Source organism: Scyliorhinus canicula, chromosome 12 (assembly GCF_902713615.1).
Source record: "Scyliorhinus canicula chromosome 12, sScyCan1.1, whole genome shotgun sequence".
Classification (NCBI taxonomy): Eukaryota; Metazoa; Chordata; class Chondrichthyes; order Carcharhiniformes; family Scyliorhinidae; genus Scyliorhinus; species Scyliorhinus canicula.
Window position 1 is genome coordinate 117,411,906 of NC_052157.1, and position 16,406 is coordinate 117,428,311.

The following is a 16,406-nucleotide window of genomic DNA, read 5'->3' on the forward strand; positions in this document are numbered from 1 at the left end:
ACCTTCTCTCCCATATTCTTAGACTGTTCCCCTCACCCATCTCAAGTGGTGCACTGCCTTCCCTATGGACAGCCAATCAAACCTTGCCTGGAGCTCCTTCCTGGTCAGCATCCCCTGCATACTCCTGTCCACCTTCAACAGCTCCTCTATCAACTTCTGGCACTCCTCCTTCTCCTCCGTGTCCTCGTTAGCCTTAAACAAGATCACCTCCCCCCTCATTAGTGCCTTCAGAGCCTCCCAATCCACCGCCTGCGAAGCGTACTCTGTGCAATTGAATCCCACATATTCCTCAATCGCCCTCCCAATCGTATCACAATAACTTCAGTCCACCAACAACCCCATTCTCCACCCCTGTCTCTGGGCCGCCCCCTTCTCCAGGACCACATCCACCCAATTGCACCCCATGGTCGGAAATCACTATCGCTGAATACTCCGACTTCTTGACTCCAGCCAATATCGACTTCCCCACCACATAATAGTCTATTCTGGAATGCACTTTATATACCGGGGAGAAGAACGAATACTCCCGCTCCCTTGGATGCAGGAACCTCCATCAGTCCACTCCTCCCATCTCTCTCATGAGCCCAATCAGCACCTTTGCGTGCCCCCCGACTGGGTCAGAGCGCGGCTGTGACCTGTCCATCCCCTGCATTTGCACCATATTCCTCCTCCCTACTATTAACTCATGAGTGTCGGGGATGGCACCCAGCGCCCTTTTCGCAAACCCTACGTCATCCCAGTTGGGGCTGTATACTCTCATCAACACCACCAACCTCCCTGCAATGCCCCCAGATTAGTCACGTACCTCCCCCCTGGACCGCCACCATCTTCTCCATCTGAAACCTCACACTCTTGCCCAACAATACCTCTTTCCCCCCCCCCCCCCCCCCCCCGCCCCCAAAAACCTTACTATCAAATCCAGATTCGAACACCTGACTCACCCAGCCCTTCCTGAGCCTCACCTGATCTTTCGCCCTCGAAAGACATGCTGTTAGATGAATTGGACATTCTGAATTCTCCCTCTGTATATCTGCACAGGCGCCGGAATGTGGCGACTAGAGGAATTTCACAGTAATTTAATTGCAGTGTTACTGTAAGCCTACTTGTGACAAGATTATTATTAATTATTATATTTAGGCTCTTTATATGAGCAAACACCCTCGACTTCTTCACCAGTCCCCCCCAATCCCCTCGCGTTCCACGTTACTATTCTGACCAGGGGTGTCTCAACCCCTTCCCCTCCTATCTGCCATCATCATAACACCGGGCCTTGCCCACTGGGCCTGACTTGCCCCGTTCCTTTGTTGCCATCAAACCCCCCCTCCCAAAATCCTCCATCCACTCTCCTCTTGAAAATACCTCTGCCAGTATCGATCCCATCCCCCACCTTTCATACCTCCCAGGCCCATCGAAACCTGTTCGACCAGGTTCTGATGACTACGCTCTCTTTCACCCCCCCCCCCCCCTCCCGCAATCACACTCCCGTTCACGAACCAATCTTCACTTTGATGTGGAGATGCTAGCGTTGGACTGGGATGAGCACAGTAAGAAGTCTTACAACACCAGGTTAAAGTCCAACGGGTTTGTTTCAAATCACTAGCTTTCGGAGCACCTGAGGAAGGAGCAGTGCTCCGAAAGCTAGTGATTCGAAACAAAACTATTGGACTTTAGCCTGGTGTTCTGAGACTTCTTACAATCTTCGCTTATTAGTGTGGAGGGCCATGCTCAGTCTCTGAAAACAAAAGACAAACAAACAAAACCAGTGCAAAAGAACGTACCCCAGAAAACTGCAATAGCCCCAAAGTTCACTTACCTACCCGCTGTAACCCATACCACAGGATAAACTACCCTTCCCCACCAACCAGCCAAAAAAACCCAAACTTCCAACCATTCCCATCCCTCGTACAAAACAAATCAACATCCTAAAACAACAGACAAGAAATGAAACTATATACAACATTTCGCCCACCTTCCCTCAGTCCAAATCCAGACCCGAGTCCCGTCTCTCATTTTAACCGCAGTCCTTCAGCATTCACAAACTCCTCCGCCGCCTCCACTGTCTCAAAGTAGAAGTCCTTCGAGTTGTAGGTCACCCTCAACTTTGCCGGGTAAATCGTGCCGAATCTCACACCATTGCTGTAGTGTGCCGTCTTCACCCAACCAAAGGCCGCCCGCCTCCTTGCCAGCTTCACGGTTAATTCCTGGTATATACGAATACCAACTCCTGCCCACTGCACCTCGCACCTTTGTTTTGCCCAACTCAGGACTTTCTCCTTGACATGTAATTTGTGAAAATAAATTATGACCACCCTTGGCGGCTCAATTGTCTTTGGCTTGGGCCTGAGTGACCGATGAGTCCGATCCAGTTCATACCGGGGAGGTTCCTTCCCCCTCCCTCAGCAACTCCGCCAACATCCTCGTGAAGTGCTCAGTCGGCCTCGGGCCCTCCACCCCCTCGGGCAAACTCACAATTCTTAAATTCTGCCACCTCGACATGTTCACCAGGTCCTCCACCTTGGCTCTCAGTCCTTTGTTGGCCTCCACCACCCTCCACAGCTCCTCACCCATCAAGGTGAGCTCGTCGCTGAGTTGCGATAGAGCTTCCTCCATCCCCTTCGACCTCTTTGCTCACGCGTGTACCTTGGCCGATGTCTTCAACACTGCCGCCTTCACCGGGACTATCGCCACCTCCTTCATCGCTGCCATCATCTCTTTCCGCGTCACCTCCATATGCCTGGCAAACTGCTTTACAAACTCCCGAGCCAACACCTCGGTCATCTCCATTTGAAGGGCGCGGCCAGACCCAGCCTCCACCATCTTTCCTGCAGCCGGGCTGACCCTTCTGCTTGACGGCGAACCTTCGCTCACCCCCCTTCCTCCTGACGGCTTTTTACTGCGGATCTTCATGCTGCGGAACAAGCTGAGGGAAGCTTGTGGCATAAATAGCTGAGTGTGTTAAAATGCCCCTGACGTCTGAGGGCTATACCTGGCATCCAGATTAGCATCGAGTATTTTGACCCCACATTAATGCCTCAGTGATCCGCTGAAGATAGAGCGCGGGAATTGTGCGCATTCAGCAGGGCCTGATGGCCATTCCGGAGAGTGGCATGTCCGTGGGTTGCCCTGGGAGATTGAAGTCGCCCAGGGAGATGTCCACTATTCTTAAGCCTGTTGGATGGGTTGGTTCCCTGGAATGCAGAAAGGGCAGCTAGTACATACACACTTCAGGGAATTTTTGGTAATCCACAACCTGGGCCACTTTGAAAATCCTGAGCAAAACCAGGGAGTGACCTTTATGAGCCCTATTTGAGTCCCAGCTCCCCACTGATCAGTTAATGAATGCAGTCTTTGGTGTATTGTGGGCCAGGGGTGTGTTGCATAGCTTCAATTCTCAGGCTGTGCTGAATTGGCTGGCATTTAAACTTGCTAGGGAAGCATCCACCAAACTTCCTTCTGCTAATCTAGTGATTCCTGTTGGACAGTTTACATAGGAATTTTGGTCGTTGCATGATGAAATAATGAAGTTGTCAATTGACGGTGGAACATGGTTAGCACTGCTGCCTTACAGCTCCAGGGTCCCGGGTTCAATTCCGGCCTCGTGTGACTGTGGAGTTTGCACTTTCTCCCCGTGCCTGCGTGGGTTCCCTCCGGGTGCTCCGGTTTCCTCCCACAGTCCAATGATGCGCAGGTTAGGTGGATTGGGCATGCTAAATTGCCCCTCAGTATCCAAAAGGTTCGGTGGGGCTACGGGCTTAGGATGGAAGTGTGGGCTCAAGTAAGGTGCTCTCTCCAAGGGCCGTGCAGATTCGATCGGCCGAATGGCCTCCTGCAGTGTAAATTCTAAGATTCTATGATATGATTCGAACAACCAAGCTCGATAGCCGAGAAGACCCCAGATACGAGGTGAGAAAAATCCCAGTGAAGAGAGTGTTGGAAATCACACGCCCAAAGTGACTTGTCCTGTCTGCATACGGTTGAGCTGTGACACCACCAGTCTTTGCTAATGAGGCGCTCGTGTGGATGGATGCTCGAGTGAGGTACGTGTGGTATTGAGATCAGCACCAGTTATCACCTGCAGGAGAACAGGAAGAATTTTGAAATGCATCGTAGCAATCTCTCCCAAATCAAAGTGGGATAGTCTTGTGAATTTTTCAATTCCCCCAGGCTACTCCTCGTACTGGGAGCAAATTACAAATTGCTGAAGTAGTGTCTGGTCTGAGTGTGGGAGAGTGCGCCTTGCCCTTTTTATGGTTAACAAATCTTCCATTGTGGTGCTGTCCTCTGCCAGGCCTGTATGCTGATGCTGGAGTACGACAGATCCAAGAATTTTCTGCTGAGGGCACAGAAACTGGAGCCATTCAACCCTGATGTGAACAGCGCCCTAGTGAAGCTGGACAGGTGAGCAGAGACTGAACGCTCAGAATTGTAGAATCCCAATAGTGCAGAAGGAGGCCGTTCGGCCTATCGGGTCTGCACTGACCCCTGAAAGGGTACCCCCCCTAGCCACGCGCCCCCCCCCCCCCCCCACCCTATTCCCGTAACCCTCCTAACCGTTGGACACTTAAGGAGCACTTTCCCGTGGCCAATCCACTAACCTGCACATATTTTGACTGTGGGAGGAAACCAGAGCACCCGGAGGAAACCCAGGCAGACACGGGAGAACGTGCAAACTCCGCACAGACAGTGACCCAAGCCGGGAATCGAACCTGGGACCCTGGCACAGTGAGACAGCAGTGCTAACCACTGTGGAATCTGTGAGTGATAATTCACCTGCTGACTTGTGTTATGGGAAAAGTAATTTGCAGGTTTGAAATAAAGGGATGTGGTTAGGCTATTTTCTGAATGCTCTGGGTGAGAGAGTCTCACTTTCCAGGATTGTGTGTTGGAAAACTTTTCTGCACATAGTTAACCGTTACGTCAGGAAGACACTGGAAAATGGCCTCAATAATTAGTGATCATTCTTTATACTCTCAGAAAACTGATTAATTCCATTGTTGTAATAAGAGCATTGCCGTGGCAATAAGGATCTCCCAGTAAGCTTCTGGTTTCCCGATTGGGTTCAGATATGTTGGGACTGAGGGACAGTCATGTCTCCAGTGCAGTATCTCGGGGTTAATTCACAGACAGTTCAACGTTTGATTGGACACATATCGATTTTCTATATAAAAATGTGAATGCCAGAGGCCCGGAGCATCAGAACCTTTCTGATTCCATTCAATGGAAATTGCTTCTATGTTTTAAAAGTTGATGCGCTGGAGGAACCAGCACTGGTGAGACCTTGCAGAATGCTAATATTAAAGCACTGGGCATAGTTCAGTGATGGTGATATTAAATTAGAGTATCGATGGAGTGATGTGTAATTTATTCTTGCAGTACTCCAATTCTGACACTGGATGGTGTTGGTGGGCTTTGGCATAATGGGTGATAATATAATGGGTGGAAGGTGCATGCTGTGCGTAGTAATTCTGTTCACGCTCCTGTTTAAAGACTTGTTTGAGAAACTCAAATTATCGATGATTCCATAAGAGTGCCAGGATAATTGTGGTTTGGTTTGGGCATGGGTATCGTGCTGTGATTGTCGCAATCTGTTCTGGGTCCTTCATTGCTACAACTGGAGAGTGGAGACTCTGAAACTACAAGGCTAGCCACCCTGTTCACGTCATCGGGTAACGTCATGGTAACGTTAGTTTCTTAAAAATAATGTGGGAATGGGCCTGCGATAATGGGGATGGGAATTGGCCTTCGATTATGGGAATGGGCCCGCGATAGTGGGAATGGGAATTGGCCTGCGATTATGGGAATGGGCCCGCGATAGTGGGAATGGGAATTGGCCTGCAATTATGGGAATGGGCCCGCGATAGTGGGAATGGGAATTGGCCTGCGATTATGGGAATGGGCCCGCGATAGTGGGAATGGAAACGGCTTGGCAATAATGGGAGCAGGCCGCCGATTATGGGAATGGGCTTGCAATAATGGGAATGAGCCAGCGATTATGCGAATTGGCCGGCAATTGTGGGACTGGGACAGGCCTGCAAGTATGGGAATGGACCTGTTATTGTGGGAATAGACTTGCGATTGTGGGAATGGGCTGGCGACAATGGGGTTGCACCGGTGATTGTGCTGGCGATTGTAGGAATTGACCTCTGATAATCGGAATGAGCCCGTGATTATTGAAATGGGCCAGTGATGATGGGAATGGGGCCAAGGTAATGGAAATGGGCCACCGGTTGTGGGAATGGGCAGAGGCCAGTGATGTGGGAATGGGAATCAAGCTGTGATTGTGGAAATAGGAATGCGGTTGTGGGAATGGGCCTGTTTGTGCGGATGGGCATGGGACCGCGATTGTGGGAATGGGCTCTGATTGCGGGAAGAGAATGAGCCCAGGATTTTGGGAATATAGGAATGGGCATGTTATTGTTTTGGTGAGGCTGAAGCCTAACGTGAGGGGGAATGTTCCATAAATGGTGCACAGAAGTGTGTAATTTACAGCTGATAAATCACTCTCTTTTTGGTTTCCCTCCCACTAGCTGCTATCGAGAGTGGAACCTGAAGGAGAAGGAAATGTGTAGCAAGATGTTTGCTGCCTGGGAACCGGCGGCAGTGAAGGACTAAGGTGAGTTGCTTCCTTTCCGACTGTGAGTCAAGCTTCGGGCAGGCACTGTGCTGCTTCTTCAGGGAGGCATTGAGGTGTTATTAACCTGCCTCTGCTAGGGAACTGTTTTATTGTCGGTTTTCCAGATGCTGAGTGTTGAAGTTTTACACTCATTTGCAACGTGTGGGTTACAGGACGCGAGTAATCTGAGATATGTGTGGAGTGCTTCAGAGGAGCGGGAGGCTCTGAATCTGATTGCTAAAGCTCCCCATCACTGGGATTTTTCTCCCGGCCTGGCTCTGTTGCAGCATAAATTGATCAGGATTGATCGATGGTGAACTAGACACTCTTTGGCCTTTTGACCAGTAATTCCTAGGATGATTTTGGATGTTAATGGGCAATTTGACAATGAAGGCCTCACAGTCTATCCTTTCCTGACACCTGCTTGAATTTTGCAACACAATTGCTGTCCAGCAATTGGTGCAGGAAGGGATGTAGCTTCTGGGTCTCTGCCTTTCTTACTCCGGCTGATAGCGCCAGTGCTGCCCTTAATGCCATCCCAGGATTTCTGGGGTAATTTGAAATATTGGCTGTGATGCCAGCCAATGACTGCCTGATTTGTGTGTTAAGTGTAATTGTACACAGCTCTGTGATCATGAATGGGAAAGAGATCAAACTTGAATATTAGTAATTTTTTGTGTCTACATGAGTGATACTGATGTTGAAAACTCTCCAGTAAAGATGTCTGCTATGCTTAATCTTGTTCCGCTAGGTTCTTCAGAGAAACTCCTCTTGTTAATATGAAGATTCAAATGCACACCCTAGCAATTGAGATGTAAAACATGTAGATAGCTATCTGTCAATATATAACTGGTGGGTAAAGGGCTGTCACTATGTACAGTCTGGTGGGTACCGGCTGTCATTATATCTGTGTACAGTCTGGTGGGTACAGAGCTGTCATATCTGTGTACAGTCTGGTGGGTACAGAGCTGTCATATCTGTGTACAGTTTGGTGGGTACAGAGCTGTCATATCTGTGTACAGTTTGGTGGGTACAGAGCTGTCATATCTGTGTACAGTCTGGTGGGTACAGGGCTGTCATATCTGTGTACAGTCTGGTGGGTACAGAGCTGTCATATCTGTGTACAGTTTGGTGGGTACAGAGCTGTCATATCTGTGTACAGTTTGGTGGGTACAGGGCTGTCACTATGTACAGTCTGGTGGGTACAGGGCTGTCATATCTGTATACAGTTTGGTGGGTACAGAGCTGTCATATCTGTGTACAGTTTGGTGGGTACAGAGCTGTCATATCTGTATACAGTTTGGTGGGTACAGAGCTGTCATATCTGTGTACAGTTTGGTGGGTACAGAGCTGTCATATCTGTATACAGTTTGGTGGGTACAGAGCTGTCATATCTGTGTACAGTTTGGTGGGTACAGAGCTGTCATATCTGTATACAGTTTGGTGGGTACAGAGCTGTCATATCTGTGTACAGTTTGGTGGGTACAGAGCTGTCATATCTGTGTACAGTCTGGTGGGTACCGGCTGTCATTATATCTGTGTACAGTCTGGTGGGTACAGGGCTGTCATATCTGTGTACAGTCTGGTGGGTACAGAGCTGTCATATCTGTGTACAGTCTGGTGGGTACAGAGCTGTCATATCTGTGTACAGTCTGGTGGGTACAGAGCTGTCATATCTGTGTACAGTCTGGTGGGTACAGAGCTGTCATATCTGTGTACAGGTCTGGTGGGTACAGGGCTGTCATATCTGTGTACAGTTTGGTGGGTACAGAGCTGTCATATCTGTGTACAGTTTGGTGGTACAGAGCTGTCATATCTGTGTACAGTCTGGTGGGTACAGAGCTGTCATATCTGTGTACAGTCCTGGTGGGTACAGAGCTGTCATATCTGTGTACAGTCTGGGTGGTACAGAGCTGTCATATCTGTGTACAGTCTGGTGGGTACAGGGCTGTCATATCTGTGTACAGTTTGGTGGGTACAGAGCTGTCATATCTGTGTACAGTCTGGTGGGTACAGAGCTGTCATATCTGTGTACAGTCTGGTGGGTACAGAGCTGTCATATCTGTGTACAGTTTGGTGGGTACAGAGCTGTCATATCTGTGTACAGTCTGGTGGGTACAGAGCTGTCATATTTGTGTACAGTCTGGTGGGTACAGGGCTGTCATATCTGTGTACAGTTTGGTGGGTACAGAGCTGTCATATCTGTGTACAGTCTGGTGGGTACAGGGCTGTCATATCTGTGTACAGTTTGGTGGGTACAGAGCTGTCATATCTGTATACAGTTTGGTGGGTACAGAGCTGTCATATCTGTGTACAGTCTGGTGGGTACAGGGCTGTCATATCTGTGTACAGTTTGGTGGGTACAGGGCTGTCATATCTGTGTACAGTTTGGTGGGTACAGAGCTGTCATATCTGTGTACAGTCTGGTGGGGTACAGGGCTGTCATATCTGTGTACAGTTTGGTGGGTACAGAGCTGTCATATCTGTGTACAGTCTGGTGGGTACAGAGCTGTCATATCTGTGTACAGTCTGGTGGGTACAGGGCTGTCACTATGTACAGAGCTGTCATATCTGTATACAGTTTGGTGGGTACAGAGCTGTCATATCTGTGTACAGTTTGGTGGGTACAGGGCTGTCACTATGTACAGTCTGGTGGGTACAGAGCTGTCATATCTGTGTACAGTCTGGTGGGTACAGAGCTGTCATATCTGTGTACAGTTTGGTGGGTACAGAGCTGTCATATCTGTGTACAGTTTGGTGGGTACAGGGCTGTCACTATGTACAGTCTGGTGGGTACAGAGCTGTCATATCTGTGTACAGTCTGGTGGGTACAGAGCCGTCATATCTGTGTACAGTTTGGTGGGTACAGAGCTGTCATATCTGTGTACAGTCTGATGGGTACAGAGCTGTCATATCTGTGTACAGTCTGGTGGGTACAGAGCTGTCATATCTGTGTACAGTCTGGTGGGTACAGAGCTGTCATATCTGTGTACAGTCTGGTGGTACAGAGCTGTCATATCTGTGTACAGTTTGGTGGGTACAGAGCTGGCATATCTGTGTACAGTTTGGTGGGTACAGAGCTGTCATATCTGTGTACAGTCTGGTGGGTACAGAGCTGTCATATCTGTGTACAGTTTGGTGGGTACAGAGCTGTCATATCTGTATACAGTCTGGTGGGTACAGGGCTGTCATATCTGTGTACAGTTTGGTGGGTACAGAGCTGTCATATCTGTGTACAGTTTGGTGGGTACAGGGCTGTCATATCTGTGTACAGTTTGGTGGGTACAGGGCTGTCACTGTGTACAGTCTGGTGGGGTACAGAGCTGTCGTATCTGTGTACAGTCTGGTGGGTACAGGGCTGTCATATCTGTGTACAGTCTGGTGGGTACAGAGCTGTCATATCTGTGTACAGTTTGGTGGGTACAGGGCTGTCATATCTGTGTACAGTCTGGTGGGTACAGAGCTGTCATATCTGTGTACAGTCTGGTGGGTACAGAGCTGTCATATCTGTGTACAGTCTGGTGGGTACAGAGCTGTCATATCTGTGTACAGTTTGGTGGGTACAGGGCTGTCACTATGTACAGTCTGGTGGGTACAGAGCTGTCATATTCTGTGTACAGTCTGGTGGGTACAGAGCTGTCATATCTGTGTACAGTTTGGTGGGTACAGAGCTGTCATATCTGTGTACAGTCTGGTGGGTACAGGGCTGTCACTATGTACAGTCTGGTGGGTACAGAGCTGTCATATCTGTGTACAGTCTGGTGGGTACAGAGCTGTCATATCTGTGTACAGTTTGGTGGGTACAGAGCTGTCGTATCTGTGTACAGTCTGGTGGGTACAGAGCTGTCATATCTGTGTACAGTTTGGCGGGTACAGAGCTGTCATATCTGTGTACAGTCTGGTGGGTACAGGGCTGTCATATCTGTGTACAGTTTGGTGGGTACAGAGCTGTCATATCTGTGTACAGTTTGGTGGGTACAGAGCTGTCATATTTGTGTACAGTCTGGTGGGTACAGAGCTGTCATATCTGTGTACAGTTTGGTGGGTACAGGGCTGTCACTATGTACAGTCTGGTGGTACAGAGCTGTCATATCTGTGTACAGTCTGGTGGGTACAGAGCTGTCACTGTGTACAGTCTGGTGGGTACAGAGCTGTCGTATCTGTGTACAGTCTGGTGGGTACAGGGCTGTCATATCTGTATACAGTTTGGTGGGTACAGAGCTGTCATATCTGTGTACAGTCTGGTGGGTACAGAGCTGTCGTATCTGTATACAGTTTGGTGGGTACAGAGCTGTCATATCTGTGTACAGTCTGGTGGGTACAGGGCTGTCATATCTGTGTACAGTCTGGTGGGTACAGAGCTGTCGTATCTGTGTACAGTTTGGTGGGTACAGAGCTGTCATATCTGTGTACAGTTTGGTGGGTACAGAGCTGTCATATCTGTGTACAGTCTGGTGGGTACAGAGCTGTCATATCTGTGTACAGTCTGGTGGGTACAGGGCTGTCATATCTGTGTACAGTTTGGTGGGTACAGGGCTGTCACTATGTACAGTTTGGTGGGTACAGAGCTGTCATATTTGTGTACAGTCTGGTGGGTACAGAGCTGTCATATCTGTGTACAGTCTGTGGGTACAGAGCTGTCATATCTGTGTACAGTCTGGTGGGTACAGGGCTGTCATATCTGTGTACAGTTTGGTGGGTACAGAGCTGTCATATCTGTGTACAGTTTGGTGGTACAGGGCGGTCACTATGTACAGTCTGGTGGGTACAGAGCTGTCATATCTGTGTACAGTCTGGTGGTACAGAGCTGTCATATCTGTGTACAGTCTGGTGGGTACAGAGCTGTCATATCTGTGTACAGTTTGGTGGGTACAGAGCTGTCATATCTGTGTACAGTTTGGTGGGTACAGAGCTGTCATATCTGTGTACAGTTTGGTGGGTACAGAGCTGTCATATCTGTGTACAGTTTGGCGGGTACAGAGCTGTCATATCTGTGTACAGTCTGGTGGGTACAGAGCTGTCATATCTGTGTTACAGTTTGGTGGGTACAGAGCTGTCATATCTGTGTACAGTTAGTGGGTACAGGGCTGTCATATCTGTGTACAGTTTGGTGGGTACAGAGCTGTCATATCTGTGTACAGTTTGGGTGGGTACAGAGCTGTCATATCTGTGTACAGTTTGGTGGGTGCAGGTCTGTCACTGTGTACAGTTTGGTGGGTACAGAGCTGTCATATCTGTGTACAGTTTGGTGGGTACAGAGCTGTCATATCTGTGTACAGTTTGGTGGGTACAGAGCTGTCATATCTGTGTACAGTTTGGTGGGTACAGAGCTGTCATATCTTTGTACAGTTTGGTGGGTACAGGGCTGTCACTGTGTACAGTTTGGTGGGTGCAGGGCTGTCACTGTGTACAGTCTGGTGGGTACAGAGCTGTCATATCTGTGTACAGTTTGGTGGGTGCAGGGCTGTCACTGTGTACAGTTTGGTGGGTACAGGGCTGTCACTATGTACAGTCTGGTGGGTACAGAGCTGTCATATCTGTGTACAGTCTGGTGGGTACAGAGCTGTCGTATCTGTGTACAGTTTGGTGGGTACAGGACTGTCCCTATGTCTGCTGCGGTCACAAGTTTGGAAGGTGTTACGGAAGAAGGCCTGGTGAATGGCTGCAACGTATCTTGCAGCTGGTACATGCGGCTGCCACTGTACATCGGTAGTGAATGTTTAAGATGGCGGATGGGGTGCTGATCAAGGGGGCTGCTTTGTCCTGGATGGTGGCGAGCTTCTTGAGTGTGGTTGGGAGTTGCACTCATCCAGGCAAATGGGGAGTATCCCATCGCACACCTGACTGTCAACTATGGTGTTGTTTTGGGTAGTCCAATTCAACAGATGTTAATCACAGCAGCATGGTGGCACAATGGCTAACACTGCTGCCTCTCAGCGTCGGGCACCCGGGTTCGATTCCAACCTCGGGTGACTCTATAGATTTTGCACCTTCTCCCTGTATCTACTCCGGGTGCTCCACTTTCCTCCCACAGTCCATATCTGTGCAGGTTAGGTGGATTGGTCATGCTAAATTGCCCCTTCGTGTCCGAAGCTTAGATGAGGGTACGGTGTGAGGCCAAGGAGTGGGCCTATGTGGGGTAGTATTTTGAAGGGTCGGTGCAGATTCGATGGGATGTTATTTGTTACTTGTCTGCCCAAGCCTGAATGTAGCTGAACATTGGGATAGTCAGAATGTAGCCCTGTTCCTGACCTTACGGCAGAGGAAAGGTCATTGATCAGATGGTTGCAGATGTTTCCTTTATATTATACCCTCCCATAGAAGGAAAAATTGATCTGATTCCCCCTCTCCTTTGAAGTGTAATGCAAAACTGTACCACTGGTTGATTATCGAGGTGAATCAGGTGATATCCACCCATATTGTTACCCACTCACTCCTGCAGACATATCCATCTAGTCATGAACACCGGTGGTTCCAACTGGAGTAGGTGACCAATAAGCTGGCAGTGCTGTGGAACTAACCCTTCAATACATCAGTGGAAGGGTGAGAGAGAGCCTGCAGTTCAGCAGAAAAGTCTGGTGTTTGTAAGACTTCTTACTGTTCAGCAGGAAAGTCACCTTTTAGGACAGTTTCACTTTCTTGCTTCAGAGTTTGCAGCTTCCATATCTAGGTTAGATTAGGTTCCCATCCCCATCTCCCACTGACTGAGCGAATCTTTATTAGCAATAATATGTAGGTAAACGTTTGACGATGAATCCAGAATTATGAATAGAAATCCTTCTCGTGAGTATTGCAGTTAATGAAATTAACCTGTGCTCTCAGAAGCTGTGTACCATCTGAGCTGTGGGCGGTTGCAAAATCAAATCTCTTCCGAGGATTAAACAACCATGCGTTATTGAATAAAACATGAATTAGTGAATGAGTAAGAACGATCTAATATATATTAAAAAACACACGAAATGCAAATAGATTGGCTCAATACCAATCTATCCTGGCATTCTTTTCATTATTCATGTGGGCGTAGTTGACTACGCCAGCCTTTATTACCCATCTTTAATTGACTTTGAAGGTGGTGGTGAGCTGCCTTCTTGAACCGCTGCAGTCCAGGAGGTGTAGTTACATCCACTGCTATTAGGGCAGGATTTGGACCCAGCGACAACGAAGGAACGGCGATATATTTCCAAGTCAGGGTGGTGAGTGACTTGAAGGAGAGTCTTCAGGTGGTGAGGTTCCCCCATGTATCTGCTTCTCTTGTCCTTGAAGACGGTAGTGGTCGTGGGTTTAAAAGGTGCTGTCAAAGGAGCCTTGTCGAGTTCCTGTAGTGCATCTTACAGATGATGCACATGGCTGCGACAGTGCATCGGTGGAGGAGGGAATGAATTTTTGTGGAAGGGGTGCCAGTCAAGCGGGTTGCTTTGTCCTGGATGTTGTCAAACTTATTGAGTGTGGTAGGAGCTGCACTCATCCAAGCAAGTGGCGAGTATCCAGTTACACGCCTGACTTATGCCTTGTAGATTGTGGACAGGCTTTAGGGAGTCAGGAGGTGAATTACTTTCCGCAGGATTCCTAGTCTCTGACCTCCCTTGTGGACGCAGAATTTATGCGACCAGTCCAATTCAATGTCTGGACTGATCTATACAATGATTCTTTTCTTGTATAAACACTTTTGCCACAGTCAGAGGTTGCAGGTTCAAGTTCCACCCCAGGACTTTGGCAAACAAAATCAGAAAGCTGAAACTCCACTGCAGTACTGAGGTAGTGTTGCGGTGCTGGAGGTGCTGACTTTCATGTGAGTTAAGTTGAGACCGGGATTGCTGTCTCAGGCAGATGTAAAAGATTCCTCAGCACAATGTTGAAAAAGTGGAGTTATCCCTGGTATTCTTCAATCAACATCACAAAAATAAATAGTCGGGATATTATCTCATTGCTTTTTGTGAGAGTTTCCTGCGGGCAAATTAGCTGTTCCAGTTCCTGCATTACAACAGTGATTACGCTTCTAGCATTCTCCATTGGCTGCAAAGCAATTTGAGGGAATTATGTGGTGGTGAAAGTTGCCACATGAATGCAAGTTTCTTTTTCTCTCACGGCACAAGCTGAACAAACTTGACTTATCTCAATGAAAGGTTGCAGCAGATTCTCTCTGTTCAATCACGTATATTCTCATAGTCATTGTGAATTGGAATAACTAACAGCTGGACTCAAACATAATGGGCAGCACGGTAGTACAAGTGGCTAGCACTGTGGTTTCACAGCGCCAGGTTTGATTCCCCGCTGGGTCACTGTCTGTGCGGAGGACATATGGCGGCACGGTGGCACAGTGGTTAGCACTGCTGCCGCACTGTGCCAAGGACCCAGGTTCAATTCCAGCCTGGGTCACTGTCTGTGTGGAGTTTGCACTTTCTCCCTGTGTGTGTGGGTTTCCTCCGGGTGCTCTGGTTTCCTTCCACAGTCCAAAGACGTGCAGGTTAGGTGGATTGGACATGCTAAAATTGCCCTTTGTTTCCAAAAAATTGCTAGGAGGGGTCATAGGGCTACGGGGATAGGGTGGAAGTGAGGGCCTAAGTCGGTGCAGACTCGATGGGCCGAATGGCCTCCTTTGGCACTATATGTTCTACGTTCTATGTATAACTGGCTGTCATGCACTTAATTAATCAATTCACACAGTTGGTGCCTTCCTTCAGGTTTATAGTTCAAAGGCCGGTTTAAATCATCTTTGCAACGCTTGTATAGATTTAGGCCAAAAAAAAAGGAACTCAACAGCAGTCGACTTTCAAACTTGTGTTTTAAAGAGAGAGCCACCAAAGCTAAAACTACTCTTCATTTCACTTGCCATCCAAATGAGCGAAACAAACTCCCATGTTGTCAAGCGAGTGAACCTCTGATCAAAGGGGTTTGGCAAAATGGCTGCCATGGACCTAAAACCTATGTGCATGCTCCACTCGATCTCGAGGTGGAATGGATGCACATCACACACAGAACTCTATCAGAGTGGTGTTACGTGATAGCTGGTTGGAGATCCTCCATTTGCTTCCCAAACTCTGGTCTATAACTGTGTTTCATTTGACTTCGATCTATTTTCAGTCAAGCTTCTTGTAGGCTTCCAAAGAAAATGAGCTTTCCTCATGGCAACCTTGCGCACTGGTCGAACTGACATTGGATTCTCCCATGGTGAAGGTACAGCACTGTACAATTAAAGGTAACGTTATGCAGACAGTTAGCTGGGCTTTGAGCATCTGGGCAGGTCAAATAACATACTAATAGGAGCAAATCCAAAACATGGGTCAGCATTCCAGTATAACATGACCAAATCTCTAAAATAGTTCCTTCAGATAATCAACCTCATTAAATATTGAAAACTTAATGTTGTGTTAGGAAAACAAAGGTAGTTTTAAAGGATTTATACTTGTGTTGGTACATATTAGAAATGAGGTATGGTTAAAGTGGGTTTAATTTAATATTTCTGTGTAAGAAAGGATTAAACTATAGTTAGATTCATGCTGGATAAAGGTGTTTGCATGTGTGGGGGTTTCCTCAATTCAAATTGTGCTTCTCTTGTGCTTGGAGAGGGTTATGGCATGAAAAGTAATTACGCTGGCAGGAGCATATTACCGTTCCTTCGCAACCTTTTAAGATCAAAAGGCTTTTTGAATTTAGTTTTAGTTGAATCTGTTTGCAATTGAAGATAGGACATCGGGAAGTGAACATCTCTCAACTCTGCCAATAGAAGACAAGCTGGACAGGACAAGGGAGCTGCAAATAGGCAAACTTCCCAAATAACCAGATACAGTCCAGA

At 48.0% G+C, this 16,406-nt stretch overlaps 1 protein-coding gene across 2 annotated transcripts in view; it reads left to right on the forward strand.

Annotated features, from left to right (window-relative positions):
* Positions 1-16,406, forward strand: part of fkbp6 (FKBP prolyl isomerase 6) — a 97,043-nt gene that overhangs the window by 63,944 nt on the left and 16,693 nt on the right. For both annotated transcript variants that reach the window (XM_038814962.1, XM_038814963.1), the window contains exons 8-9: positions 4,289-4,398; positions 6,528-6,613. In XM_038814962.1, coding sequence (XP_038670890.1) covers positions 4,289-4,398; positions 6,528-6,612 — 195 coding nt within the window. In that variant the 3' untranslated portion in view covers position 6,613. The remainder of the gene's footprint in view (positions 1-4,288; positions 4,399-6,527; positions 6,614-16,406) is intronic.